This window comes from Paramisgurnus dabryanus, chromosome 20, assembly GCF_030506205.2.
Source record: "Paramisgurnus dabryanus chromosome 20, PD_genome_1.1, whole genome shotgun sequence".
Classification (NCBI taxonomy): Eukaryota; Metazoa; Chordata; class Actinopteri; order Cypriniformes; family Cobitidae; genus Paramisgurnus; species Paramisgurnus dabryanus.
Genome location: NC_133356.1, coordinates 8,819,690 through 8,846,763, shown reverse-complemented (window position 1 = coordinate 8,846,763; position 27,074 = coordinate 8,819,690). Strand labels below are relative to the sequence as shown.

General features: G+C 40.3%; 1 protein-coding gene across 1 annotated transcript in view; it reads left to right on the top strand.

The window, feature by feature from the left end:
- The window catches only part of lyst (lysosomal trafficking regulator), a 65,998-nt gene that overhangs the window by 20,529 nt on the left and 18,395 nt on the right, over positions 1 to 27,074 (top strand). Inside the window, exons 5-31 of the mRNA XM_073812890.1 lie at positions 586 to 676; positions 1,225 to 3,310; positions 3,505 to 4,462; positions 4,574 to 4,735; positions 7,269 to 7,425; positions 9,041 to 9,261; positions 10,794 to 10,860; positions 11,097 to 11,206; positions 11,405 to 11,759; positions 11,932 to 12,088; positions 12,311 to 12,484; positions 14,157 to 14,317; positions 14,952 to 15,142; positions 16,299 to 16,547; positions 17,069 to 17,242; positions 17,601 to 17,750; positions 18,675 to 18,812; positions 19,437 to 19,635; positions 20,638 to 20,766; positions 21,299 to 21,899; positions 22,050 to 22,230; positions 23,396 to 23,565; positions 25,086 to 25,316; positions 25,411 to 25,577; positions 25,658 to 25,810; positions 26,591 to 26,782; positions 26,860 to 27,044. Coding sequence (XP_073668991.1) covers positions 586 to 676; positions 1,225 to 3,310; positions 3,505 to 4,462; positions 4,574 to 4,735; positions 7,269 to 7,425; positions 9,041 to 9,261; positions 10,794 to 10,860; positions 11,097 to 11,206; positions 11,405 to 11,759; positions 11,932 to 12,088; positions 12,311 to 12,484; positions 14,157 to 14,317; positions 14,952 to 15,142; positions 16,299 to 16,547; positions 17,069 to 17,242; positions 17,601 to 17,750; positions 18,675 to 18,812; positions 19,437 to 19,635; positions 20,638 to 20,766; positions 21,299 to 21,899; positions 22,050 to 22,230; positions 23,396 to 23,565; positions 25,086 to 25,316; positions 25,411 to 25,577; positions 25,658 to 25,810; positions 26,591 to 26,782; positions 26,860 to 27,044 — 7,809 coding nt within the window. The remainder of the gene's footprint in view (positions 1 to 585; positions 677 to 1,224; positions 3,311 to 3,504; positions 4,463 to 4,573; positions 4,736 to 7,268; positions 7,426 to 9,040; positions 9,262 to 10,793; positions 10,861 to 11,096; positions 11,207 to 11,404; positions 11,760 to 11,931; positions 12,089 to 12,310; positions 12,485 to 14,156; positions 14,318 to 14,951; positions 15,143 to 16,298; positions 16,548 to 17,068; positions 17,243 to 17,600; positions 17,751 to 18,674; positions 18,813 to 19,436; positions 19,636 to 20,637; positions 20,767 to 21,298; positions 21,900 to 22,049; positions 22,231 to 23,395; positions 23,566 to 25,085; positions 25,317 to 25,410; positions 25,578 to 25,657; positions 25,811 to 26,590; positions 26,783 to 26,859; positions 27,045 to 27,074) is intronic.

Here is a 27,074-nt window from a genome sequence, read left to right as displayed (position 1 = left end):
ATTCTCTGTGTCTTTGAAGTGAGAGATGTAACATATCATGTCTGGAGTGGCTCTTACTCACGAGACAAGGGGACCTTTTCTCAGAACTCTGCTTTCTCTCAACAAAACATCAATCGCTCGTATGTTTGCATAGTTGCAGGTCAATATGGCTCCTTGACCACTTTGCTAATTACCTTATGAGAATGTTTATTTGTGGTCAGATGGCACAGTGGCGGGCAGCCTCCTGTATTTGCTTTTAATTCACACTTGTCAGAGTGCTTTCTCTCCTCTGTGTGAAGAATGCTTTGTCGTTCAGGGTGGAGCCAGTATTTAAGGGTACCTCACACTCTTCTTTGACTTACGCCTATTAAAAGAATATTGTGGGATTCACTACAGTTGTTAGTGCCAATTGGTGTCTGTCTACTATTTGCACAGCTCTGAAACTTCCTTAAACAAAAGAGAGAAAAGTCTGTAGAGACTTCTGTATAGAGAGTAATCCGTTTCTGAGTGGTCATCAATACTAGAAGACTATCGTTGATTGGATTCACAGAGGAGCTCAATTTTAATCCTGAATTAACTTCTCGATCTTAAACCTTTATCACTTAGGAGCTGACCTGTCGAGAAGAGCTGCTTACACTCTTGTTATCTCTGCTACCTCTGGTCTGGAAAATCCCTGTTCAGGAGGAGAAAGCTCCAGGTAAGAGCAAGTCAAAACTGCTAATTTTTTTGCTAAAGGGCTTGATCCCAAATCCAGAGACAAATTTTGACTCCTTCGGTTGCATCTTTTTACAAGCTGAATTTTAAGTGATTTGGCTGTAACCCATCATCTTGAACCTTACATTAAATACCTTTGTGCTAATATTAGATTACACCTTGATGTTTATGATATGTTTTATAAAGCATCTGTTGGCTGTGAATTCGATCTTTCAAAGACTCTATAAATGATAAGTTCTTGACAGCATGCACAAGAAATGAAACCCATGACATGTCTTAAATTAGGAAAGAGTGTGGTTGCTGCTTACCTGCCCAAAGGATACGACTTTTCATTGACCTATAGAGAGAAGGTATTTCGTGCAGGCATGCTAATCTGTTCTTGCAGCTCCTTTTCAAATTGTTTGGTTATTAGTTCCCGTTATTCTGGAGGACTTGCTATAATAAAACCAGATTAAACCAGGTTGTGTAACATGTTAATGCTAGTCAAGATAAGTTTAAACAACTCATTTATTACTATTTTATTTCGTTTAGATTTCACCTTGTCTTCGTTACTCGAGGTGTTTCTGTGTCAGGAGGGAAGGACCATCCCTCATAAGGCGGGGCAAGATAAATGTGATGTACAGAACTCTGGGAAACGTTTATCTGGTTCTTTGAAGTCACGGCGGTCACGCAGGACAGCTCAGCGATACTCTGTAAGGGATGCACGCAAATCTCAGCTTTCCACATCAGACTCTGAAGCAAACTCTGATGATAAAACCACAAACGCTGGGAGCAAACATCGACGATTCCACAGTTCGACCATTCGTGTTAGTTGCCAGCTTCACCACTCCAACATTCCATCGCATCCACCGTCGCAGCATCTTACCCCTGACGCCATGAGCACTATTGACCGATCCCAACCTCACGTGAGACTGTTTGGCTCCCATACATTGGATGCTAACATGTTAGCAGATCCCACAGCTCTCTCAATCTTCAACCGCATGGAGAACTCGCCATTTGATCTTTGTCATGTTTTGCTTTCACTTCTTGAAAAGGTTTGTAAATTTGACATGACTGTCAATCACAACCCAGGTTTGGTGGTTAGTGTTGTTCCCACACTTACAGAGATACTCACAGAGTTTGGTGACTGCTGTGGACCTGGTGGTGGAGGCGGAGTTGATGAGCTGGCTGGAGGCTGGACTGAGGAACCAATTGCACTTGTTCAAAGAATGCTTTTACGCACCATTTTGCACTTAATGTTTGTAGACGTGGGTCAAAATGAAACACTGCCTGATAATCTGCGTCGAAGTCTGACTGACCTTCTAAGAGCCACTTTAAAAATTCGTGCCTGTTTAGAAAGGCAAGCTGACCCCTTTGCTCCAAGGTCAAAGAAGACTTTGCAGGAAATTCAAGAGGATTTTTCCTTTTCAAGGTACCGTCATCGGGCTATGCTACTTCCAGAACTCCTTGAGGGTGTCCTACAGCTGCTACTGGGTTGCTTGCAAGTTTCGGCTCCCAACCCTTTTTTCTTCAGTCAGTCTCTTGAGTTAGTTCATGAATTTGTGCAACACCGTGGCCTGGAGCTCTTTGAGGCAACAGCTCTTCGCCTCGAAGCCTTAGCGGGAGCTCGAGATTCAGAAGTAGGCAACGAAGCGTCTGAGCGTCTGCGCTGTCTGATAGCCGGCGTACTTAAGATAATCAGTGCTGTAAAGAGGGCCAAGTCAGAGCAGCTGCACCAGTCCGTTTGTGCACGTCGCCGACACCGTCGCTGTGAATACTCCCACTTTTTGCACCATCATCGTGACCTCTCTGGCTTGCCAGTCTCTGCTTTTAAGCAGGCAGCTCGATGTAACCCTTTTGAGGAGGAATCAGATGGACGTGACGGAGAAGTGCGATATCCTGAACGCTGTTGCTGCCTTGCGGCTTGCGCACACCAATGTTTGCGTCTCCTCCAACGCCTCTCGCCCTCAGGTCCCGCTGTGCTGCAGGTGCTGGCTGGAGTCCAAGCTGTTGGCATCTGTTGTTGTATGGACCCAAGGTCTGTCATAGGGCCTTTGCTTCAGGCCTTTCAAGCCCCAGGACTGCGGAACTACCAGTCCCACGTGCTGAGTGTGCTTAGTAGACTTGTCTTAGAACAGCTCGGAGGTGGTCAACCGTCCGAAAAAGCCAAACTTGCCTCTTGTAACATCTGCACTTTGGATAGCAGCCAGTTCCCTGGTCTTGAAGAGACCTTGCAAGGTTGTGGATCTGGGAAGGAATCAAACTTATCCACGTCCCCATTGCCCTCTTATCGTTCTCAAGGTATCTTGCCCAGTGGAGGAGCTGAAGATATGTTATGGAAGTGGGATGCTTTAGAGGCCTACCAGGAGCTAGTGTTTGGGGAGGACTGGCATTTGAGTCAACAGATCGCGAGTCACATATGCCAGCTGACTTTACGGGGCAATGCAGTAGTGCAATGGCAACTCTACACTCATATTTTTAACCCAGTGCTTCAGCGGGGTGTGGAACTCACCCATCATGCTCAGCAGCTTGGTGCATCGACTGCGTGTAGCCAGATATGCAGCTACCATACCCATTGCCTTCCTGTTGAGGTATTGCTGGTTTATCTTCAAACCCTGCCTGCTCTCCTAAAGTCAAGGTATGGCTTTGTTACCTTTTTCTCTAATGAATTGCCACTGTTTGTCCTTTTCAATTAATGTTTAATAGGAATAAAACAACGTTAAATGTCTGCGAATGTTCCAAAGGCAAATAAGTTTGTATGTTTGCGCAGAGTTTATTTACCTTTGTCTTTAAAATGCCCTGTAAGTCTCTGTCTTTTTTGTTTACTTTCAGCCGGGTGGTACGTGACCTGTTCCTGAGTTGTAACGGATTAAACCAAGCCACAGAGTTAATCTACTTGGACTGCACTCGTCCGTGGGTGCTAAAAGTGTTTGAGACGTTGATCTTAAATGCGTGGCACCACCCTGCTGAATCTGCCGTGCAGGAGCTAGAAAGAGCAGAAGCTCAGGAGAGGGAGGCTGTCCTTGGACTCGTAGAGGAACTGGGTTCACGTGGGGCCGCAGAGGGCCCGCAGAGCCTGACTAAGTTTTACGAAGGCCTGAAAGAGGCATGCCCTCAACCGAAGGGCAAAAGCGGGAAAGTGTCTCTTTCCGGAATGGGCCGGAACCGAGGCGAGGCACATTTGAACACAATCAACCTTTTCCTGTGTGTCATCTTCCTTTGCGTGAGCAAAGAGCCAGACTCTGACAGAGACTCTGCGAATGACTCAGAAGACACCTCAGGCTACGACAGCACAGCCAGTGAGCCATTGGGTGGCCGTCTACCTTGCCTCTCCCCAGATAGCGTGGCTCTGCCCTCCAAAGAGCAAGTGAGGAGGGCTGCCGATGTGTGGACAGTGTGCCGTTGGGTGTACATGGCAAGTCCGGTTTTTCAGAGGCAGTTTTTCAGACTGGGAGGACTGGATGTGTGTTCACGCCTCATGACAATGGTCATCCAGAAACTCACCTCTAAAATCAAAGAGTGTAAAGTCAAGAAGAAAAGAGAGAATAAAGGTAAAGCCAGTCCGTCCCACACAGACTCACCCATCCAGATTTCTGATACGAAGGAAACACGTGGGCTTGAACTAAATGACACATCCAGCCCCTCTCAGATGGAGAGCAGAACAGGTGACACAGCTCTTGAAGAGGAATGGCCCCTACAAAGTATTCGACTGCTTGAGGCACTTCTAGCTATCTGCCTTCACGGTGCCAGTTCAGCACTGCAGAGATTTGAACCAGATCTTTCCTTCCAGGTACACACAAAACAGTTTGTTTCTGCCTACATTTTGAAATGCTAGGTTTTAAAACTGAGCTTTGATTGACATCATCAAGACTCATTTTTAATAAATATTTTTATTCTGCAGCTGCAGTCTGTGGAGGAGACCCTGTGTGAAGTGAGGGATCAGCTTTCACGATCTGGAATCGTGAATTCTGAACTGGCAGTTCCTCTGTTTGATTCGTTGCTCCGTGTAGCACAGGCTGAAATTTTTTGCAATCCAGATGTCATTGAGGAAAAGTCTGAAAAGGTAATTAATTGGCTTTATTAAAGGGACACTCCACTTTTTTTGAAAATAGGCTCATTTTCCAGCTCCCCTAGAGTTAAAGGAACAGTATGTAGGATTGTGGCGAAAACTGGTATTGCAATCACAAACCTTGTGGTAAAAACTGGTACTGCAATCACACAACTAGTGGCCAATACGCAAAATGACAACATAAACATCAGTTGAGGGCTGCAACTCCACTTTTTAAATGACAATATCCTTGCCAGGCCACTGTTGTCAGTGATATAAATATTTGAAATGAAAATTAATTCTTAATGTCTAGTGACATATCAGGCCATTTTATGATTAATTGATATACATTTCTTACATACTGTTCCTTTAAACATTTGATTTTTACAGTTTTGGAATCCATTCAGCCGATCTCCGGGTCTGGCGGTATCACTTTTAGCATAGCTTAGCATAATCCATTGAATCTGATTAGACCATTAGCATCATGCTCAAAAATAACCAAAGAGTTTTGATATTTTTCCTATTTAAAACTTGACTCTTCTGTAGTTACATCGTGTACTAAGGCAGATGGAAAATTAAAAGTTGCAATTTTCTAGGCCGATATGGCTAGGAACTATACTCTCATTCTGGCGTAATAATCAAGGACTTTGCTGCCGTACCATGTCTGCAGCAGGCGCAATGATATTATGCAGTGCTCGACAATAGTCCCCTGCTATTGAAAGTTACCAAGGGGACTATTTTCGGCTGAATGGATCAGCTGAAACAGTAAAAATCAAGTGTTTAATTCTAGGGGAGCTGAAAAATGAAGGAATATTCCACTTTCATAAAAAAAAAATATGATAATATACATCCAGTATGTTGTTTTTTTGTTCAGTCATGAAGAAATACATTTTTTTTTTTTGAGGAAAACATTCCAGGATTTTGGATGATTTTTTTCTCCAAATGGTGGACTTTAGTTTATAGTTTCAATGCAGTTTAGAATTGCAGTTTCAATGCAGCTTTAAAGGGCTTTAAAAGATCCCAACCGAGGCATAATAGTCCTATCTAGCAAACGATCATAATTTTCAAAAAAAAAGTACTTTTTACCACAACTTTTCGTCTTGCACTAGCGTTGTGATAGCCTTGATGTATCCGAAACTACCGCTCCAGTGTTTACAAGTGTGGAGAAAAAAGACCGTTCCGACGTTGTTGTATGTGGAATGATAATAATTAATGCCTTGATTCAGTTTATTTTTTAAATGGTCCGCAAGTGTGTGTTTCACAATCGACGTGATTGTGTAATACGTAAGGACACGCTGATGGGTCACACGGCTAGTGCAAAAGAGAAGTTGTGGTTTAAAAGTAAACATTTTGGGGAGGAGCAAAATTATTATCTTTTCGTTAGATAAGACCCTTATGCCACTGTTGGGTTTATTTAGAGCCCTTTGAAGCTGCATTGAAACTGTAAACTGTTGAGCCCACTATATGGAGTAAAATCCTGGAATGTTTTACTCAAAAAAAAAATTTTTTTCGACTGAAGAAACATCATAAACATCTTGGATGACATTGGATGATTTTTTTATGAAAGTGAAGTAATTCTTTAAGGAAATAGTTTGTTCCTCTGTTGAAGCTGTGGTGTGATGGCTGTGCTGATAGGCTCGACTTGTTAAAATTGCGGATTCTGACCTACATGAACTCTTTATTTTTTTATAAATGTGCAAAAAAAAATTCAAATCCGATTAATCTCATTACTGACTTTTATTCATTTTGGCATGTTTGTGTTTAGTTTCTTAAATGAAAAGCTTTCTGATAAACTAGCCCTCTGCGAACATAAGTAGATAAACAGTCTGTGTGTGCTTGTGTGATTAAGCACCGTTGGGGCCGTGGGGCACATGGGGTTATATTTTATACTGAAACAGTCAGCTGATGTGGTCCTGTGACCAAAATGTATTTTTTTACTTCGCCAGCTTTCTGAAATCACAACCTTTTTCTATTTTACTAAAGTATCACCAGTAGCAATATCAGGATTGTTTGCTCCTCTGTTTTTTCATTGCAATTGTTTATTGTTTTTAAAAAGAGCTCAGTATCTAGAAGGTAAGATTTTATTGTCTGTGTATGATGATTGAGTCTTGTTTATTTCACTTTCTGATATGTGTTTTCATTAGATTTGAGGAAATGAAAGTTTAGAAGTGGTTACTTTCATATTTGGATGTGCTAGAGAAAGTGATTTTGGTCATCTCAGTTAACATCTGCTTGAACAAACATTTTGGAATGCTTGATTCTGATTGGCCAGTTGCAACATTTGCAGGTTTGGTTTTTTAAGATAACATCCGTTCAAAACTATTAACACGGATGCTGTGATTCATTTTGACGGGTACAAAATGAAAAATGTAATATAAATATGTATTTTATTAACATAAATGACATTATATTTACAAATGATTAAACTAAATGTTTATGTCTGCGCTAACAACCTGCTTCCTATACATTATCCCTTACTTATCATGTATCGTGTACTATGAGTACTGTAGGTTTAAATGTTGAGGTCATGTGTCTGTGTGTCCAATAGAAGTCTCAAGTAAGCAGTGAGGTGACACCTCCAGCAGGTGATCTGTCTGAAGAAACAGATGAAGCTCAGGTGAGTGGCGTCCTGCCCTTGGGAGAAGAGGAAGGTTATGACGCAGACAGTGAAAGTAACCCTGAAGACTCCGCCCGTCAGGAGGAAGGTAGTGCTCTCGTCTCCATACTTGTTGCGTAACATTTGGTTATAAAAAGTCATGTATTTTGCTGTTGACTTGTGTATTTGTGGCTGTGGTGACATTGCCTAAACTGTTACTGTGGGTTCACACCAGATGCGAGTTGCATGAGTAGATTACATACAAAGTCAATGCAAAGACGCGATCAGATCACGTTTACCGTGAAAACGCGCTATTCGCCTCAAACGTGTCTTTGCCCAAGTTGAAAATATTGAACTTGAGCGAAAAATCGCATGACACAAAGTTAAATTCACAAGTAATCTAGAGCGACTAATGTGATGCTGCGCATTAAGTGTGTACGTAGCATTATGCTGCGTTCACACCAACCGCGATAGAGGCATCAATCGCGAGTGATTTCAATGTTAAGTCAATGTGAAGATGCGTTAACGCGCGTCTGGAGGTCTCGCGGCGCGAACTAGGCGTTTAGCGCGGCACAGTAGATGCGGTTTCGCCTAGTTTGCGTGAATGGCGCGAATTGAGCGTTGCCGCGGGAAACGCGCGAGTTTAAAAATTTGAACTTTGGCGGAAAAGCGCACCGCGTTAACCAATCAGGAGCTTGCTCTAGTAGTGACGTGATTACAGGAAGCAAGCGGAGGCGCAGAGGCCCCTCTGATGACGCGAACTTCCGCGTAAATGTCTCGATGACAAAAATTTAACGCGCGAATGAAGCAAGTAAACTCAAATTGTTCAAGCAGTAAACCAATGCGGTAGACGCGAAATTGAAGCCTCAAACATGGAAGTTACTTTCCAAGGTCCCCTTAAAAAGTAGTTTGCTATTACTTTTATTTTTACTATTAAACTCAAATGGTTTATAACATTAACATCTTCAGATACTGTAAAAGTTAAAGAGCAGGTTAACTTACAAATTGCAACCTCGGCCAGCAATCCTAAACCCGTGAAGTGTGTGCAGACCTAGGTCTAGAGCACAGCAACCGGTCCCAGCCGGTCAGAGACAGGTAGGCAGAGTGAACGAGTGGTCAAGCGCTATGTGATCCTGTTCTCCGGTCACATGCAACGCTGGCTCACTCGCCCTGAGAATGGTGTCATTGTTTCTTTCAGCTGTGATGTAAGTCACTCGCATTATAAACCTTATCTTGTGACTGCTGCTTTTGACAGATCTTTTACACACACAGATGTGTGCATGATTATGTAAGGTCACTAACTTTCCCCTCAGTGCCTGTGGTTGATCTCTTTTATAGGGAATTGATAAAAAATATAAAATTAAAAACCTTTCAGTTCATCCCAGTTGGACATTTATTATTGTTTTTTAAATTGCACCTATCCGTCTCGGTGTCATTTTTGTATATGTGTGCGAGACGACGTGTGTTTGTGTATGTGATGCAGAACCTCATTAAGTAAAAGGGCATACGTTGCGCAGTAGCTGGAGCAGTTTGGAGTTAAATCATGCAGGGCCTCCGTTGAAGGCAGTCCCATCAGCTTAATTCATTTTTACTTAGCTAGAGCGCTGTGAGCTGACTGCTACTATAACAGTACTTGTTTCTCTCTTCTGTTTGCATCAGGGAAGTATATTGTAGTATAAGTGTATTTCATAGTTATAGTGTTGCGTGGTTGGTTTCTGTGGCAGGGATAAAGGTGGAGGCCGGAGCGAAGCTGGAGGAATGTGTAATGGCAGGTGTGCCACAAGGCTCCGGCTGTGGCCGATTGCTGTTCCCGGAGATCTGCTTAATGGAGCTGCAGCTGTTAGCCAACGGCTCACCGGACCTGGAGGTTTTGGGCCAAGTGTTACAGAACCTTTTAGGAGCTATCAAAAGCCACAAAAGTAATGCCAGACTACTCTACCAGCAGGTCAGTCATGACAAAGTGCTTTATTTATGCATGTGACTGGAGGTGCTTAAGATGTTGATGTTGTACAGTTTGGAGATACACTGATCTTATTAAAGGAATAGTTCACCTAAAAATGAAAATAATGTCATTAATGACTCATCCTCATGTCGTTCCAAACTCGTAAGACCTCTGTTCATCTTCAGAACACAGTTTAAGATGTTTTATATTTAGTCTGAGAGCTTGTTGACCCTTCATTAAAAATCTACGTAAGGTATACTGTCCATGTGCAGAAAGGCAATAAAAACATCATCAAAGTAGTCCATATGACATCAGTGGGTCAGTTAGAATGTGTTGAAGCATCGAAAATACATTTCGGTCCAAAAATGACAAAAATCATGACTTTATTCAGCATTGTCTTCTTTTCCGCGTCTGTTGTGAAGGGCATGCGCGAGACTAAAGTCACGTGACTGCACTGACGTGGATGACCTACGGCGCGGCTGATGTGTTATCTGGTGTGCCCCAGCTGTTTTTTGGGGTGGGGGTTGTGCGCCCGGGCTCCGTTTACAGTCCGAGGGAGACGCACGCTGTAAGTTTGAAAAGAAAAACTTTGCAAACATGTCTGACGATAACATGTCAGCCGCGTTACTGCAGTCACGTGACTTTAGTCTCGCCCATGCGCTTCACAACAGACGCGGAAGAGAAGACGATGCTGAATAATGAGGGCGAGTCATTAATGACATTATTTTCATTTTTGGGTGAACTATCACTTTAAAGAAGTTAAAGTCGCAATAAAATTTAAATGAAAAACTGTCATTTGTTTTGGAATATTGTGTTTTTTTTTTACAAATGACTTATCTGTGAGCTTTATTATTTAAAAAAACCTAATGTGCCCTTATAATCTTTAATCAAAAATGCAACAATCTGACTTTAAGTCCGGTATGGCAGGTCGGCGGGTTCGGGAAAAGATCACAGTGATTAGCAAATAGCAACATGACCCAACTTCAAATGATCCAATCAGTTCTCGATGGATGAATTCAAGTCCAGCCCTACCTGTTTTCATTTTATAACCCACTTTACTCGGATATACGGAGGAAAATAAGACGATCGCTACTTTCGTTTCATGGCGACTTTAATAAATAAACTAATTTCACTCTTTTTTGATAGAGTGTTTAATTTTTGCTTTAAAAAGAATCATTACAGTTTGGCGATGTTAGTAGGATAGAAATAAAAGCATTCAAACACCATTAGTATCAACAATCCATAATGACTTTGTTTTCAAACAGGCTTCCTGTACAGTCTATCATCAGCGAGTTGATCTCACTTTGAACTCAAGCCAATGTTAAAATGTTGGATGCTAAAATCAACAGAGCACATAAATGGTTTACTAACTCTATAGTTGTCTCTGGATATTAAACATTGACGAGAGAAAGTGTGCACACATCGGCCACAAGACGGCTGTGTTTGGAAACTTTGCAAGCCCATCAGATTTGTTGTTGGAGAAATCTTTAAGAAAATTTATTAAGAAACATAATCATTACACTATATTTTGACAGGGTGGTGTGAAAGTCATTCTCACTGGATTTCAAAACATTCTCAGCCAATCAGATGCCTGCTATAAAGGTACAGCTTTATCTTTCATTTGCTCACTCAGTCTTTTTAGTATGTGGATCTATCTAAGCAAACATTTCTCTTCCATATTAATGTAATGATTTTACCTTTTTTAATAATTTAGTTTTATAAGTACTGATGCATATTAAAATCTCATACTGTAATGCCTAAACAAATTTTGTTTAATAGTCCTAAAAATAGGCTACATTTTTTTGTTAATGCAACATTTGTGTTATTGTATACCGCAGAGTGTCAGACGATGTTAGTGGAGCTGCTGGTTGCCATGATGAGTGACAGGATCACAGCAGAGGAACTTGCACTGTTAACCCGCCTCTTCTTGGAGAAATCTCCGCCCACTGTAAATACAACCTTTAAACCTTTACATGTAATCAGGTATTGCAATCAGAACACATTAGTATTTGTATAAAAATGCTTAGGACACCACTGCAATGTCCTGGTAAACTCTCAGAAAATATTAGCATCAGCTCCATTTGCATTTAATTCTTAATAAAGTGTAAACATTTAACTTTTTTTTGTTTGGTTTAATCATCTGTAGGAGATCTTGTTGAGGGGAATTCTCAAAATTGTAGAGGTCAGCTCTGATACAGAGCCCCTGTACTTCATGTCCTTTCCAATGAACCCCGGCACAGGAGACACGCACCCCGGGATGAGACCCCATGGGACCACTGGGAGTAAGAGCGGAGTAAACACTCTTTTGAGGAGTAAATTATCCATAGGCAAGGTTGATGGAGACACGGGCAGGCCTGGTCACCTCCGCACTTCTCCCTGGCACACAGCACCCTTTCACCTGCCCCTGGTTGGCCAGAACTGCTGGCCTCACATGGCCAGTGGCTTCAGTGCCTCACTCTGGCTACGAGCTGTAAAGGACGAAGACGCCAGTTCTAAGAGCGGTAAGATGAAAATCATTCTAGAACTGTACTAACATATGAGTCAATCCAAAAACATAATGGTTAATTTCATTTTTTGTAGCTTTTCACAATGTGCATTTTTGCAAAGCAGACTTCCAAAAATGTCCAGATGATACAGCAATGTTTTGTCAGCTTGTTTGATTGTGTATTTCAGAGGAGGAGGTGCTTCGAACCCAGGAATCCCTGCACCCTGCCGCCCATGTGGCAGAGCAGCAGGTGGACAAAAACCTCATGCATGTTCTCTCTATGGGCTCTAAGGCTGTGATGCTTCAGGTGTGGGTGAACATCTCCACAGGAGCCTTTACTTTCAGGTGAGTTACATCTTAAAATGTGCAACGGGTCAGTTTGTTACTTTTTTATTTTTTTTTGCTGGTTAATATTTCAGTGGTCACATAAATGATGATGTGGTTGAAAGTTTTTGCATGCCATTGTAGAGAGACCCCATCTCATCTGTATTCGTCCTTTACTGTTACATGTTTTAAATTATACACGCAAGTAATTTTTTTATTGGTGCTTTACTTTGTGTGAATCAGAATTTGCATGGATCCTAATGATGAGATGAAGGCGGGGCTTCTCGCACAGGCGGAGTCAGGAGATGGTGTGCTGACAGCAGGCAGGTGGCATCACCTGGCGATCACATACACACAGCAGCCAGAAGGCAAGAAAAACATTCACGGTCAACTGACTATGTGGGTCTGCGGCATCAGGTGAGGCCACAGCAACACTGACCACTGGTTGTTATTTTGTGTTAAAACACAGTTAGCCCTTTTTGTAAAGTAGAGCTGCACATTTGTGTTTTGGATTAGAAAGGTGTATCATGGAAGATGCAGTATACAATATTCCCAAGAAAGATTTCCCTTAGGGGACAATAAAGTTTATTGTATCGTAGGGGCTTGTTTTAAAGCCTTGCCAGTTTTGCATAATTTGAATGAATTATTGTTACAATGCAATTAGCGATGCATAACGATTAATCACGATTAATCTATAGCAGAATAAAAGCTTTTGTTTACATCATATGTGTGTGAACTCTGTATAATAACTTATAGATAAATCGCACACATGCATGTATATATTTAAGAAATGTTTACGTATATGTATGCCAATTTTTTATTTACAAATATAAATACTTAATATATAAATATTATAATTGTACTTGCATATATAAATATTATAATTATACATGCATGTGTGCATATTTTTATATACACTGCAAAAAAAATTTCAAGAAAATTATTTTTTTGGATTTTTAGTCTTGTTTTCAGTAAAAAATATCTAAAAATTGTTAAATTAAGATGCTTTTTCTTGATGAGCGAAACTACCCATAGAAATAAGTCTAGTTTTTAGACCAAAAATATCAAATTTTAGTGATTTTGTGCATAAAACAAGCAAAAAAATCTGCCATGGGGTAAGCAAAAAAATCTTGAACATTTTTCTTAAACCCTAAATTCAAGAAAAATTTGCTTTCCCATTGGCAGATTTTTTTTTGCTTGTTTTATGCACAAAATCACTTAAATTTGATATTTTTGGTCTAAAAACTAGACTTATTTTGTTGGGTCGTTTTGCTCGTCAAGAAAAAGCATCTTAATTTAAGGATTTTTTGATATTTTTACTGAAAAAAAGACAAAAATACTAAGAACATTTTTTCTTGAAAATCATTTTTGCAGTGTATATATAATTATTATTCACAGTTCACACACATATATGATGTAAACAAAATATTTTATTCTGCTATATATTAATCATGATTAATCGTTATGCATCCCTAAATGCAATAGTTAATACTGATCTTAAAAAAGGGCTTTACTTATAGTATAGTTTTCCTTTTTTGATGCTGATGTATTGTGACATTGACAACTTTACAATGCAAAAAAGTGACTTTCTGACTTAGTATTTTTTTCTTGTTTTTAGTACAAATATCTAAATATTCATATATTTTCTTGATGAGCAAAATTACCTTAGAAAATAATAATAAAATAATAATTGAAGTGAATTTGTGCTTGAAACGAGCAAAAAATCTGCCAATGGGGTAAGAAAAAAACTTTTTTCTTAAACACTTAATTCAAGAAAATTTCAATAATTTTTTTTAGCCCATTGGCAGATTTTTTTAGCTTGTTTTAGGCACAAATTCACTTAACATTTATATTTTTTGTCTAAAACCTAGACTTATTTTTCTAGGTCATTTTGCTCATCAAGAAAATACATCTTGATTTAAGAATTTTTTGATATTTGTAGTACAAATGTCAAAAAATTCTTAAATCAAGATGAATTTTGTACTGAAAACAAGACAAAATACTATGTCATCACTTACATTACAGCTATTCTACTACAGCTGTCATATATGGGTAAAGATAAACTGTTAATGTCTTGTGACACCTACAGAAGGTGTGATGTCTCGCTAGACTTCACTTTACCCAGGAAGTCCAGTCTGTCATCGGACAGTAATAAGACCTACTGTATGCTTGGACACTATCAGCACCCCTCAGAGGAGCCATCCAACCCCAGTGCATGCTGGGATATGGGCACTCTACTGCTCTTTAACGGTATGAAACCACATCTCATCAGACCTTACTGAAATGAATTGAAATGGTCTAAGTACATTAGAATTGATGCTCGTATCATCATGAATGTTTTAAGTTGTTTGACAGTAATGCATTGTGTGCTGTCACTTCTTATTGATCAGACAAATTATTTTTACTTTGTGCAACTGGGAAAGATGACGCCCTATAGTTTGGAATCATGTCTAGAAAGGAGAATTTCATTGAGAACTATGTTTTTTTCCATGTTCATTGTGTTTACACATTGGAATGGTTGTTGGTTACGTGGGATCTTTCTGCTGCCAGTAGTTTTCGTGCATGAGTTGGAAATTCTCCACATTCCTTAAGTTTGTCTTATAAAATGGCTGTTTTGTTACCACTAATCAGTCATGAATGTTTTTAATCCGGCCGTTCCCAACCTGTTTAGATGACGCTTATCAAATTGCCTTCCTCAATATTTAATATAATCACCACATTCGCTCTTTTATTCTGATGGAGACTTTTACTGGTTACACCTGCAGTTAAATGGGAAATTGAATAAAATTTAACTGAACAGGATTAATCTCTCCGATAAGAAGTGATATCTGTGATATCTCCAGTGTTTTGTGGCCTTTGATCATTTTCTATCTGGTTATTTTAGGCTCCAGGATAGACACGGCAGAAGCTTTTTACCTGTACGCTAGCGGGCCTGACCTTACCTCCATTATGCCCTGCAAATACGGGAAATCTCACAGGACCCTCTCTAAATACGTGACACAGGAGGGTCTCCAGTGTGAGCAGATACGAGAGTTTCTCATGAGAAACATTGAAGTTGACATCTCGCATCTTACTGCAAGTTATCACTTTTACACTATCTGCGTAATAGCTGATGTTAGTTAAAATTTAGACAGAAGACTTTAATGCAGCATTACTTTTCCATTGCAAAGTACCCCACGGTTTAGGTCGGGTCAGCTCACCTCACTTTGGCTTGGTTAGATTTTCCAATCGAGTTTAGTAACACTTCAGAGTGGGAGGGATTATAGGTGTGTCTGTCGTTATATTTGCGCTGCCTACTGCTGTGACATCATACAAGTGAGAGCGTATAAACCCCCTACATTAATTTATTCATATCGCGTTCATCACATGACCGTTTCTGTAACACCTGTGGCGTCAGTCGACGCGCTCCACTGAGCCTCATTTAAGTTGCATTTAAGCATATATGCGGACGTGTGCATCGCGATTGTGCCGGCACAAACTGCAAGTCATGAAAAAAACTGTTATGGTGTTCTTGATTCACAACCTATGGATGTTTTTCAACGATAAAAGAGAGTTTGGAAACTTATAGCAAAGCACAGATGACAACAGGTTTACTCGAGACAGCGCAAGCTAGCATGAAGGTAAAGCTAATCTTTACATTATAGCGATGACGCTGGTAGTGATGATTCTCTCAGACCAATCAGTGATCTACAGTGTTTTCGCATCACATTTTGGTATCAGCTCGGGTTGCTTGAAACCCCAACTGAGGGGGTACTAAAAAGTATTGGGTACTAGGTACTGCACTCAGTGGAAAAGCCCCTAAAAGTAAACTGACCCGACCTAAACCGTGGGGTAATATGCAATGGAAAAGCACCATTAGTCTCTCCTATTGCTACAGAAAAACTGGATCATCTGTCTGTTTGTGCTTTATTTATTTATTTTTGCTTAATTTACACTTTTTCCAAATGCATCTCAACCAGCAGGCGTGATTGAGATGTACAGTTACAGTATAACTAAAGCATAACATGTTCAGTAAATGCTGCAATGTCACACAAACATTTGGATGTGGCCCTCTTTTTTTTTTAAGATATCTGAACATTCCACATTCATAGTAGACCTGGAAGTTGAACTTTAATTTAATTTATTAAGTAAATTAATTAAAAATATCATGTAGGACAAGAAGTCCTGTTTTCCTTCAAATATATTCAAGTTGTTTATTTTAGCCTTTTAATGTGTGTGTTTTTTTCCACAGGAGAGTTTAGCAATAGTTTATGCTCCAAGTGCCCCGTCTGTGTACACTATATATGAGCCGGTAATCCGTCTGAAGGGTCAGGCCAAAGCAGCAGTGATCTCCCAGCGGCCTTTCAGTGCCAAAGAGGTCCAGAGCTCAGTGCTGGAGCCCCAGTTTCTCCGGACCGTGATGCCCTGCCAGGCTGTGGGTCTGCACAGTGTACTACACAAGATTGGCGGCACTGGCTCATTTGTCTTCCTGTTTGCTCGGGTACATGGCTTTCACTAATATTACCCAGGAAATCTTCATTCATACCATTTTATTACACACAGTGTGTGAGGGAGGGATGTCATAGAAACTCATTTTATGGAGTCCATGGCAAACATCTCAGAGTTGGATCCTGAAGTTATTAACTTGTAATTATATAGTTTCTGCTGGCGTTTAAAATGGCTGATCTTGGGTGTGAAGAACATTTGCAATTCATAAGCTTATTACAACAATTTATGATTAACTAAGAATAAAAGTCAACTTAATAATTGTTAATATTCTGAAATAAGACGTTATTGATGACGTACGCAGACTACAAATGCGACCTCTTGAGGCTGCAGCTTTCGGGTTGAGAAACGGCCACTAACCCTATAGGACCCCTGCAGTAGACAGATGTCAAAAAGCATCATTTTAAAGAACTAATGTGAATAGAATTGAAAGTAAACCCTAATTTTTTTTCTCTTTAGGATTGACTGATTAATTCCTTATATAGTATTGTTGATTTTTCTGGTTTGTTATTGCAGGCTGTGGAGTTGAGTGATTGTGAGACAACTCAAGCCCTCGCCCTGCAGCTGTTACTGGCGCTAGTTAAAAACAATCAACATCGCACACATGAGATGAAGTGTTACAACGGTTATTCCATGATTCACCAGGTTCTCATCAAGCCCAAATGCATTGTGGGATACCACATTCTCAAGGTGACTTTTGACTGTATGCTGAAAATATTGAGTACAAGGTTCATTATGAATAATGCAGTTATTTAAATACACTTTTTGGTAATTAGATTAATTTAGCGATCTATACTCAATTACTATATTAAGATGGAGTTGTTTTAATAGTGGACCTTGTTTAAACTTAAACAGTTTATAGTTAAAGTTAAAGTTAAATACACAGCTATATATTGTTACTGTAGTTACTGTTGTAATTGTTATATTTTATATACTATGATTGAAATTTTGGGATTGAGATATATACATCATTTTTGAAAATGCTGAAATGAATAACTAGGGAATTTCAAAAATTTCTACCATGTTTGTGTGTATCTGTGTGTGATAGACACTGCTGGATGACTGCTGCAGTGACTCTATCCTGAAAGTTGGAGAGGATCGTCAGTTTCATCTGGATGTTGAATCCACAGCAGTTGTGCAAGACCTCAGACTGCTATCGGAAATACTGCTGGACTGGAAGATATGGGCTAAAGCTCAGGTCTGTCTTCTCAATAATACAATAGCTTTATATGAGGATAAGATCGGTGCTGTTATTTGAAGGGATAGTTCGGCCAAAAATGATATTAAACCCATGATTTACTCACCCCCAAGCTGTCCGAGTTGCATATGTCCATCGTTTTTCAGACAAACACATTTTCGGATATTTTAGAAAATGTTTTAGATCTTTCAGTTGATTAAATGTAACGTTACGGGGTCCACGACCTTCAAGTCCAAAAAAGTGCGTCCATTCTTCACAAAATAAATCCAAACGGCTCCAGGATGATAAACAAAGGTCTTCTGAGGGTAATTCGTGCAGTGTTGTTGTAGAAATATCCATATTTAAAATGTTATTAACGAAAATAAATACCTTCCGGTAGCGCCGGCATCTTAGTCGCGTCCGCATTCAGGATGAGAGCTTACGCAGCCTACGGAGGCTACTCTGCTGCTGCTCTATGCCCCCGCCCTCCGAATTTGTCATACGTCACTAAGAAAAGTGCGTGCACTACGCTAATACTCTCTCCTGAATACAGAGGAGTCTAAGATGGCGGCGCTACCGGAAGGTATTTATTTTTGTTAATAAAGTTTTAAATATGGATATTTCTACAACAACACCGCGCGGATTACCCTCAGAAGACCTTTGTTTATCATCCTGGAGCCGTTTGGATTTATTTTGTGAAGGATGGACGTACTTTTTTTGGACTTGAAGATCGTGGACCCCGTAACATTACATTTAATCAACTGAAAGATCTAAAACATTTTCTAAAATATCCGAAAATGTGTTTGTCTGAAAAACGATGGACATATGCAACTCGGACAGCTTGGGGGTGAGTAAATCATGAGTTTAATATCATTTTTGGCCGAACTATCCCTTTAAAGACATAATTAATGAAGTCTTGCTTGATAATATGTGTTTATGTTATAGTGTGGCGTGTGGGAGACGCTGCTGACCGCCCTTGAGATCCTTATTCGAGTTCATCATCCTCAGCAGATGTTCAACATCCGTCAGCTTCTCAAGGCCCAGGTGGTCCATCGCTTTCTCCTCACATGTCAGGTGCTTCAGGTGAGAACATACATGTAGATTCTTAAGGGGGTCATATTACGGACGTGCAGATCAGTGCCGCGCCGTTCTAAAAAATTGAAAACATTGTTTTCTATGAGTATACGCACACCGGCGCCAACAGGTGGCACCTGTCCGCGGCGCCCAGCTACGACTCAGGAAGTTGCTGAAATCCCTGTCGCGCCACTCACATAGTTTAACATTAAATAACATCATATTTGTCCCAAATCATTAACGATTAACATTGGGATTAACATTAACGTATATTTTGCAGTTTGAAGTAGTCGCCATCTGACTAAGCTCGCGCTATTTAATGTGCACTTCCGGTGTACAATACATCCGAGTTGTCCTGGATGCGACTCGAAGTGGTGCTGCATGGCCGGTGTGCAATCCCCTTAACTGGTCTTTTTGTGAACGATTCATCAGTTCAAATTATAAGCTAATATATTAAAGACCCTTTACTATCCAATACATTCTTTTCAGATTGAATGGAGTTTGTGTGTTGAACGTTTGAGCTGAATTAATTACAGGTTTAAGGAACATCAACACAGTGTCATCTAGAAATCTACAAGAAGTATTTTAGTGACATAAGCTGACATAAGTGTGATTTCTTTATTACTCTAATAGGAGCATCGGGATGAGCACCTGACCTCCATCCCTCAGGAAGTTTGTCTGTCATTTGTCAAAATCATCCAGGAGGTTTTGGGATCACCGCCGGACCTGGACCTGTTACGGCTGGTTTATAATTTCCTGTTGGCCGTGCACCCCCCCACTAATACTTATGTATGCCACACGCCCAGCAACTTCTATTTCTCCCTGCACATCGGTGAGCAAAAGGCTTGAACTCTTCCTTATCGTTGTAATGACTTGAAATGAGTCACTGAAAGAAAAAATTTCATTGTTTCTCATCATTATGTTTTTAATGCAAATGAGTATATGCTGATAAATACATATTTATGTCCTCTCCAGTCATAATGCCCATCTTTATTATGTAATGTTAAAGGATTAGTCCATTTTCTAGATATTTTACTCACCACCATGTCATCCAAAATGTTGATGTTTTCTTTGTTCAGTCGAGAATAAATTATGTTTTTTTGAGGCAAACATTCCAGGATTTTTCTCATTTTAATGGACTTTAATGGACCCCAACACTTAACAGTTTAATGCAGTTTAAAATTGCAGTTTCAAAGGACTCTAAACTTATCCTATGAAACGATTGTCATTTTTGGCAAGAAAAATAAAAAATATGCACTTTTCAACCACAACTTCTCGTCTTCCTCTGGTCCTGTAATGCGCCAGCGCGACCTCACGTAATACGTCATCACGTCAAGAGATCATGGATGATGTATGCGAAATATGCCCCAGTGTTTACCAATGTGGAGAAAGAGGACCACTCCAACATCGTTGTATGTCGAATGATACTAATTAATGTATTTGTGTCAGTTTATTGTTTAAAATGGTCCGCAAATGTGCGTTTCATATATGTAACCCGTGACCTTTCGACGTCATTATGCAATTATGTGAGGTCGCGCTGGCTTGTCACACAGCCGGAGGAAGAAAAGAAGTTGTGGTTTAAAAGTTCATATTTTTTTAAAAGTGACAATCGTTTCGCTAGATAAGACCCTTATGCCTTGTTTGGGATCGTTTAGAGTCCTTTGAAACTGCAATTTTAAACTGCATTAAAACTGTTAAGTGTTGGGGTCCATTAAAGTCCATTAAAATGAGAAACATCCTGGAATGTTTTCCTCAGAAAACATCATTTCTTCTCGACTAAACAAAGAAAGCACAACACTTTCAGTCATATACATTTAAAATTTGTTTGGTTTAGATGGTAAACTGTACCAGGAGAAAGTTCAGTCCATGATGCACCTTTGGCAGTCCAGCAGTGGAGGAAAATCAGCCTGTAGCTCGGTCGTCTCTCTCTCCCCGACAGTCTTCACAGAGATGCCCGCTGAAGGTAACATGACTGCAGCCCACCTACATACAGTCTGGTATTCAGGAGTACCTTCAGTCTCATTAAATACAGGAATGCAATTTCACCCCACAGATCTCAATCCAAATATTTTCACACGCTTTTAAACCAATATCCACTGAAAATGTCCTTGTCTGGTTGTATCACTCCGCTGCTATTACACAGCTTTGAAATGCATGACCTTTGGAGAATACAAATCAATTACAGCACAGTCTTAGCCTCTGCAAAAGCGCTTTATGAAAAGAAGGGCAAACCAGAGCGCAGTGAAGAGGTGCTAATGTTGTACAAATCCATGAGAAGTGTATTTTAAGTGTTGAATGTGAGTGCCGTAAGCGGCGGTACAGATTGTTCAATCATCATTTGTTATGGTTAACAAAAAAAAACTCTTCTCGCTTCTTTACATTTGACAACTTATTACAGGCAAACACTTTAAATTCCAAACAACAAATTAACAAAAGTGTTGTATTTTATATTACTAACTATGCCTCTTAATTTAATGTCCGTCTTTGGCCCACAGCACGCCACACTTCCTCCTCCGAGCATGGAGATGAAGACCAGTCGCTGCGGCCTCCAAGTGTTGGCCCTTCTCCACACTCCTCTCCATCACTCACACCACGACTGGCTCGGAGGCACTTAATGGCCTCCGTCGGGTCGGAGGACGGTGTGAACCTGGGTACCCAGCAGGCCCTGGGCAGCACGGAGACCCTAAAACGCGACGACCAGCTACTCAGCAGCTGCGAGTCGGCAAAGACCATTTGCGATTCTCAGAATGTGAGCGTTGAGGAGAGTGGCGTTGTGGAAAATCGGACACCATCCATCAGCATAGAGGAGGAGCACGACGGGCAAACGGGAAGCCCGCTGGGGTCAGACGACCATTTTGATTGGGCGAGCGAGGAAGCGCCACGGCGACCAGACAGCTTGAAGGGAATCCAGCCATTTCAGAGGAGCCACAGTAATCTGGCCAGTTTGGGTTTGGCTTTCCCAGCACAGAACGGCTCTCTGGTGATCGCACGCTGGCCCACCGTGGCTGACCGTGCCGCCCCACCAGACGACTGGGAGAGCTATACATACTCGCCCGGTTATGAGAGACACAGCAAGGCAGATTCCAGCAATGACAGGTGATTGCTCAAGACTAGCAATACTATGTCTGGCTTACTGTTTTTTTATTATAGCATGAGTATTATTGATAATAATTATTTCAGAATTGTTTTTTTATTTGTGTATAACATAGAATTCAGATCCGAGTGATAATTTTCTGATTTGCTTAGGTCCAGTGCAGAGGACTGCCTGGTTTTGGTCTGCTGTGGACTTTATGATCTTTTGAGAGGAGTTCTGCTTCTTCTGCCAGATCTCCTGCTGGAGGAGGTGATGGACAAACTGATTCAACCGGAGGCTCTCCTTGTCCTCGTCAATCACTCTTCTCCTCTAATACAGCAGGGGGTCATGAAGGTCTGGTCTACTATTTCTTTATGTAGTTGACAAATGCACATCCCAATTCCTAACTTTAAAATTTTATGTTGAACTGATTGATTTGTATATGGAGAATACATTTTATCAGATGGTGTAACTGCTAATTAAAGGATTAGTCAATTTTCTTTAAAAAAAAAAAACATATAATTTACTCAAGGAATAATTTCAGATAATTTAAAAAATCCAGATAATTTACTTTCTTTGTTCAGTCGAGAAGAAATTATGTTTTTTTGAAGAAAATATTCCTAGATTTTTCTGATTTTAATGGACTTTAATGGACCCCAACACTTAACAGTTTTAATGGAGTTTAAAATTGCAGTTTCAAAGGACTCTAAACGATCCCAAACGAGGCATAAGGGTCTTAATCCTATGAAACTATTGTCATTTTTGGCAAGAAAAAAAAAAGCACTTTTAAACCACAACTTCCTCTGAGACAGTGCGACCTTACGTAATTGCGTAATGACGTCGAAAGGTCACGTGTTACATATATGAAACGCACAGTTGCGGACCATTTTAAACGATAAACTGACACAAAGACATTAATTATTATCATTCGACATACAACAACGTTGGAACGGTTCTCTTTCTCCCTTTCTCCACACTTGTAAACACTGGGGCGTAGTTTCGATATGTCATGCGCGTCACTGGACCGGAGTAAGACAAGAAGTTGTGGTTTAAAAGTCCCTTTTTTTTTTTTTCCAAAAATGACAATCGTTTCGATAGATAAGACCCTCATGCCTCGTTTGAGATTATTTAGAGTCTTTTGAAACTGCAATTTTAAACTGCATTAAAACTGTTAAGTATTGGGGTCCATTAAAGTCCATTAAAATGAGAAAAATCCTGGAATGTTTTTCTCAACAAAAGAAAACATAATTTCTTCTCGATTGAACAAAGAAAGCCATCAACATTTTGGATGACATGATGGTGAGTAAATTATCTGGATTTTTTTATATTTTTTTTATTTAATGGACTAATCCTTTAACCAATTTTTTTTTAAACTAAATGAGTAGTCTTGCCGCAGTATTGTCCACTGCAGTGGATTATTAGTTTATGCTGATATAAAGTTGTTAACACCAGTAAAAGAGGTCCACATGGCTAATATTTTTTTCATGTCTGATCTCATACATGTATTGGACACGTGTAGCTCCTGGATGCTTATTTCAGCCGGGCTCAAAAGGAGCAGAAGGAGAAGTTTCTAAAGAACCACGGCTTCTCACTGTTAGCCAATCAGCTTTACCTCCACCAGGGCTCTCTTGGCCTGCTTGAGTGTTTTCTGGAAATGCTGTTTGGCCGACCGGTGGGCCTAGAGGAAGAGTGAGTATACCAATAATCAGATACTCACAAAAAATGAGCGAGCAAGCAAAAATATCTGCCTTTTCTCTCCCCATTGGCAGATATTTTTGCTTGTTTTAAGCACAAATTGACCTAAATTGTATACTTTTTGTCCAAAAACTAGATTTTTTTTTCTTAGTTCATTTTGCTCATCAAGAAAATGCATTTTGATTTAAGATTTTTTTTATATATATTTCTATTGAAAACAAGACAAAAATACTAAGTACCGTACAAAAATCATTTTTTGCAGTGTCACTGTACATTCACACGAGGCGTAAGCGTTAACGCTTCCCATTCACTTTCAATGGGAGACGTCAAGCGTTGCCGAACTGAATTGTGGATCGTCGGCGCCGCGTCACTGCTGTTGCTCAACATTTCTTAACTTTTCAAGGGGCAACGCGTGCGTCAGCCAATCAGATCGCCTAATGCAAATAACCTAGGCAAAGCCAGCCAATTACGTTTATGGAAGACGGGAGCATGTGTTGCGGCCACTGTGATTGGCTGTTAGCCACGCTACAGACAAGCCTTCCATCACACGTTAGCGTTTCTGTCCCATGTGAATGTACGGCAAGGCTTTGTATTGGCAAGAATCTTGGGATACGATACGTATTGCAATACATGTGTTGTGATACGTAGCACTACTATAAAGTGATGGGATATGTTGGGATATTTTCTATTTTGGTAATTTGATAGGATATCATTTTAGGAAAACACACCACCTTAAACTTAAGCATTTGTTGCACACACCTATGCTAGTACTTCCTGTCAGTGTTAAACTCCAAATTGAACTTTATATATATATATATATATATATATATATATATATATATATATATATATATATATATATATATATATATATATATACAATTAAATTATTAGATATTATTATTAAAAATTAAATATATTATATATTAAATATTAAAATTAAAATCCCACGGGTCATGGAATTTCTGAAAATTTAATGGAATTTTAAAATGTGTTTTCCAGAGTATTTTAAGTCAGGGAACTTTATATATTTTTATTTTATATATTTTTAAGTCACGGAATATCAGGGATTTTTGTTTATTGCTTTAAGTTTTAGTTTCCATTTATCTAAATGTAATCCGCTTGTTAACTTGGGACCATAAGGAATCAGCCTTCGCTGATTACAATTTAAATTGTAAGCTGTTTATTGTCACTGTTTATTCTTTTAATGCATTAAAGCTTAGGCTGTACACTACATTATTCAGGCTCACGGCATCCCAGACATAGATCATGGATATTCAGCTTTTTAGGGAATTTGAGTGGGAACCCTATTTCCAAACGTATTGCACGTTTCAAATATGGTCAAAACTGAGCGTGTCCTAGTAAAGGTTAAGAATATTTGTCACTGTAAAAAAGCTTGAAAGCAATACCATGAAGCTGTTTTTGGTTAAATGACCCCTAACTAAACAAAACGGTATTTTACCAAACAATACACGTGTCAGTGATGAGTAATATTTATTGTGCTCTCTGCTCAGTCTGGATCTAGAGGACATGGAGAACATCTCCCCGTTCCGTAAGCGCTGTATTATTCCGGTGCTTGGTCTTCTGGAGAACTCACTGTATGAGAATTCATTGGTACACAACAGTCTCTGTGTTCTGCTACAACTGATAAACACCTGCCCGAAACTCGCTGACATCCTTCTGGACCATGGACTGCTCTACGTGCTCTTCAACACGCTCTCCACCCTCAATGGTCTTGAGAACGGGTAATTATAGCGCTGTTGCCTGTTTATGGACCCTATATGACCCTATATTATTCTCCTTACATCCTTCTAAAGCATTACAACTCTGTATTTGCAGGATTCCTCCCAATGACTATAAGCTGGTGGTATGTGATGTTCAGCAGCTGTTGGTTGCGGTCACCATCCACTCTTGCAGCTCCTCGGGTTCTCAGTACTTTCGCATTATCGAGGACCTCATCACTTTGTTGGGCTACATGCGAAACAGCAAAGTTCGCCGCACAAAGGGTAAAGAAAGCAAACGTCTGTTTATCTGACAAAGATAAACAACATGAATCATTCAAGTGCAAAATCTCTGTTCCTTACAGAAATGGCCGTAACCCTGCAGTTCAGAGTGATCCAGGCTGCCATTGACTTCATCAAGACCACGGCCAATCAGGACCCTCAAAAATCTAGCAGCTATGTGCACGTCCCCACCTCGCCACATCACGCTCTCCAGCAGAAGCGCAAGAGCATTGCGGGTATGTCACGCTCATGGTCAGAGTAACTTACAAAAATTTGAATTTTTAATGTGTGCGGATATAAAACATCAAGATGTATCGTACCAGTCTTTTTTGTATGAACCAGTATTTCCATGTACCCTGCACAAGTGGGTTGTATCTTCATTAATGTTGGCTTAAACCATCAGCTCCATGTCACACTTGACCGTTTATATGTTTGTCTCGTATCGATACCTCCACTTACTCTCAAGGTTCAATGGATCTGAAAGACGCCATTATCCCCCGTATCCCACGGCAACACTACTGTTCATACGGCCTGATTCCTCTGCCCTCCCCATTCACCTTCCTGTCCCAGGATTCCCCCCTCCCATCCCCTACTGGAGCAAACTCCTACATGTTTTCCTTAGATGCAGGTAGCCAACGAATTTCAGTCCGCTTAAATGGACGACAACATCCTCAGAGGATGTGTGTCTGTGTGCTGTGAAATTACTTGACTGCATGTCTCTGCTAATCCCCCCAGTGACCTGAATTGCTGGTGCCTGTGTGTGCTTTATAACACTATTTCTCTGTCTCTCTCTCTCTCATCCTGTTTACACATGGTATTATTGGCCGTCCTGTGTGAAACTAACTATCACATGTGCAGCGCTAAATGCGTGTTACCTGGATTCAGAATGTTTTTTGACCACTCAAATGACATTCAAAGGCTTTTGGGACACATGTTGGCCACTAATATGTAAAACCAAAATCTTTTAGCATAAGTTGAGTAAGTTGTCCCGTTCACCACAAACGTGTGTTTGTAAGGTCGAAGGAGGTTTACGCTGGCACAGTCGGACTCGTTGCTGACCCGAATGCGATCCGTGGCCAGTGATGAACTTACGCAGATGATGCAACGCAGGATGAGTCAGGAGAACCCGATTAGAGCCAGCGAGACCGAGTTAGTCCAGCGTCTGCAGAGACTTGTGGTTCTGGCTGTTAACAGACTTATTTATCAAGGTACGAAACATTTTAGGAAAGTGCCCGTGAACATCAAAATTACACGATCCTACACTGACTTTCTCATTTTTTTTCAGACAACAACCAGGATTTCTTTGACCTCCTGAACTTTCCTGAGTCTCCTGATCACTTGGCTTCCATGAACTTATCTGCCGAGCAGATGACCGAGGAGACGCCATCCACACCACTACCACCAGGAAACATGAAGACATTCCGCAAAGACATTCTCAAACTCATGATGGAGGGCATAAAGATCGGTTTGGTTAGTAACAGAGGTTTATTTAGTCAACGT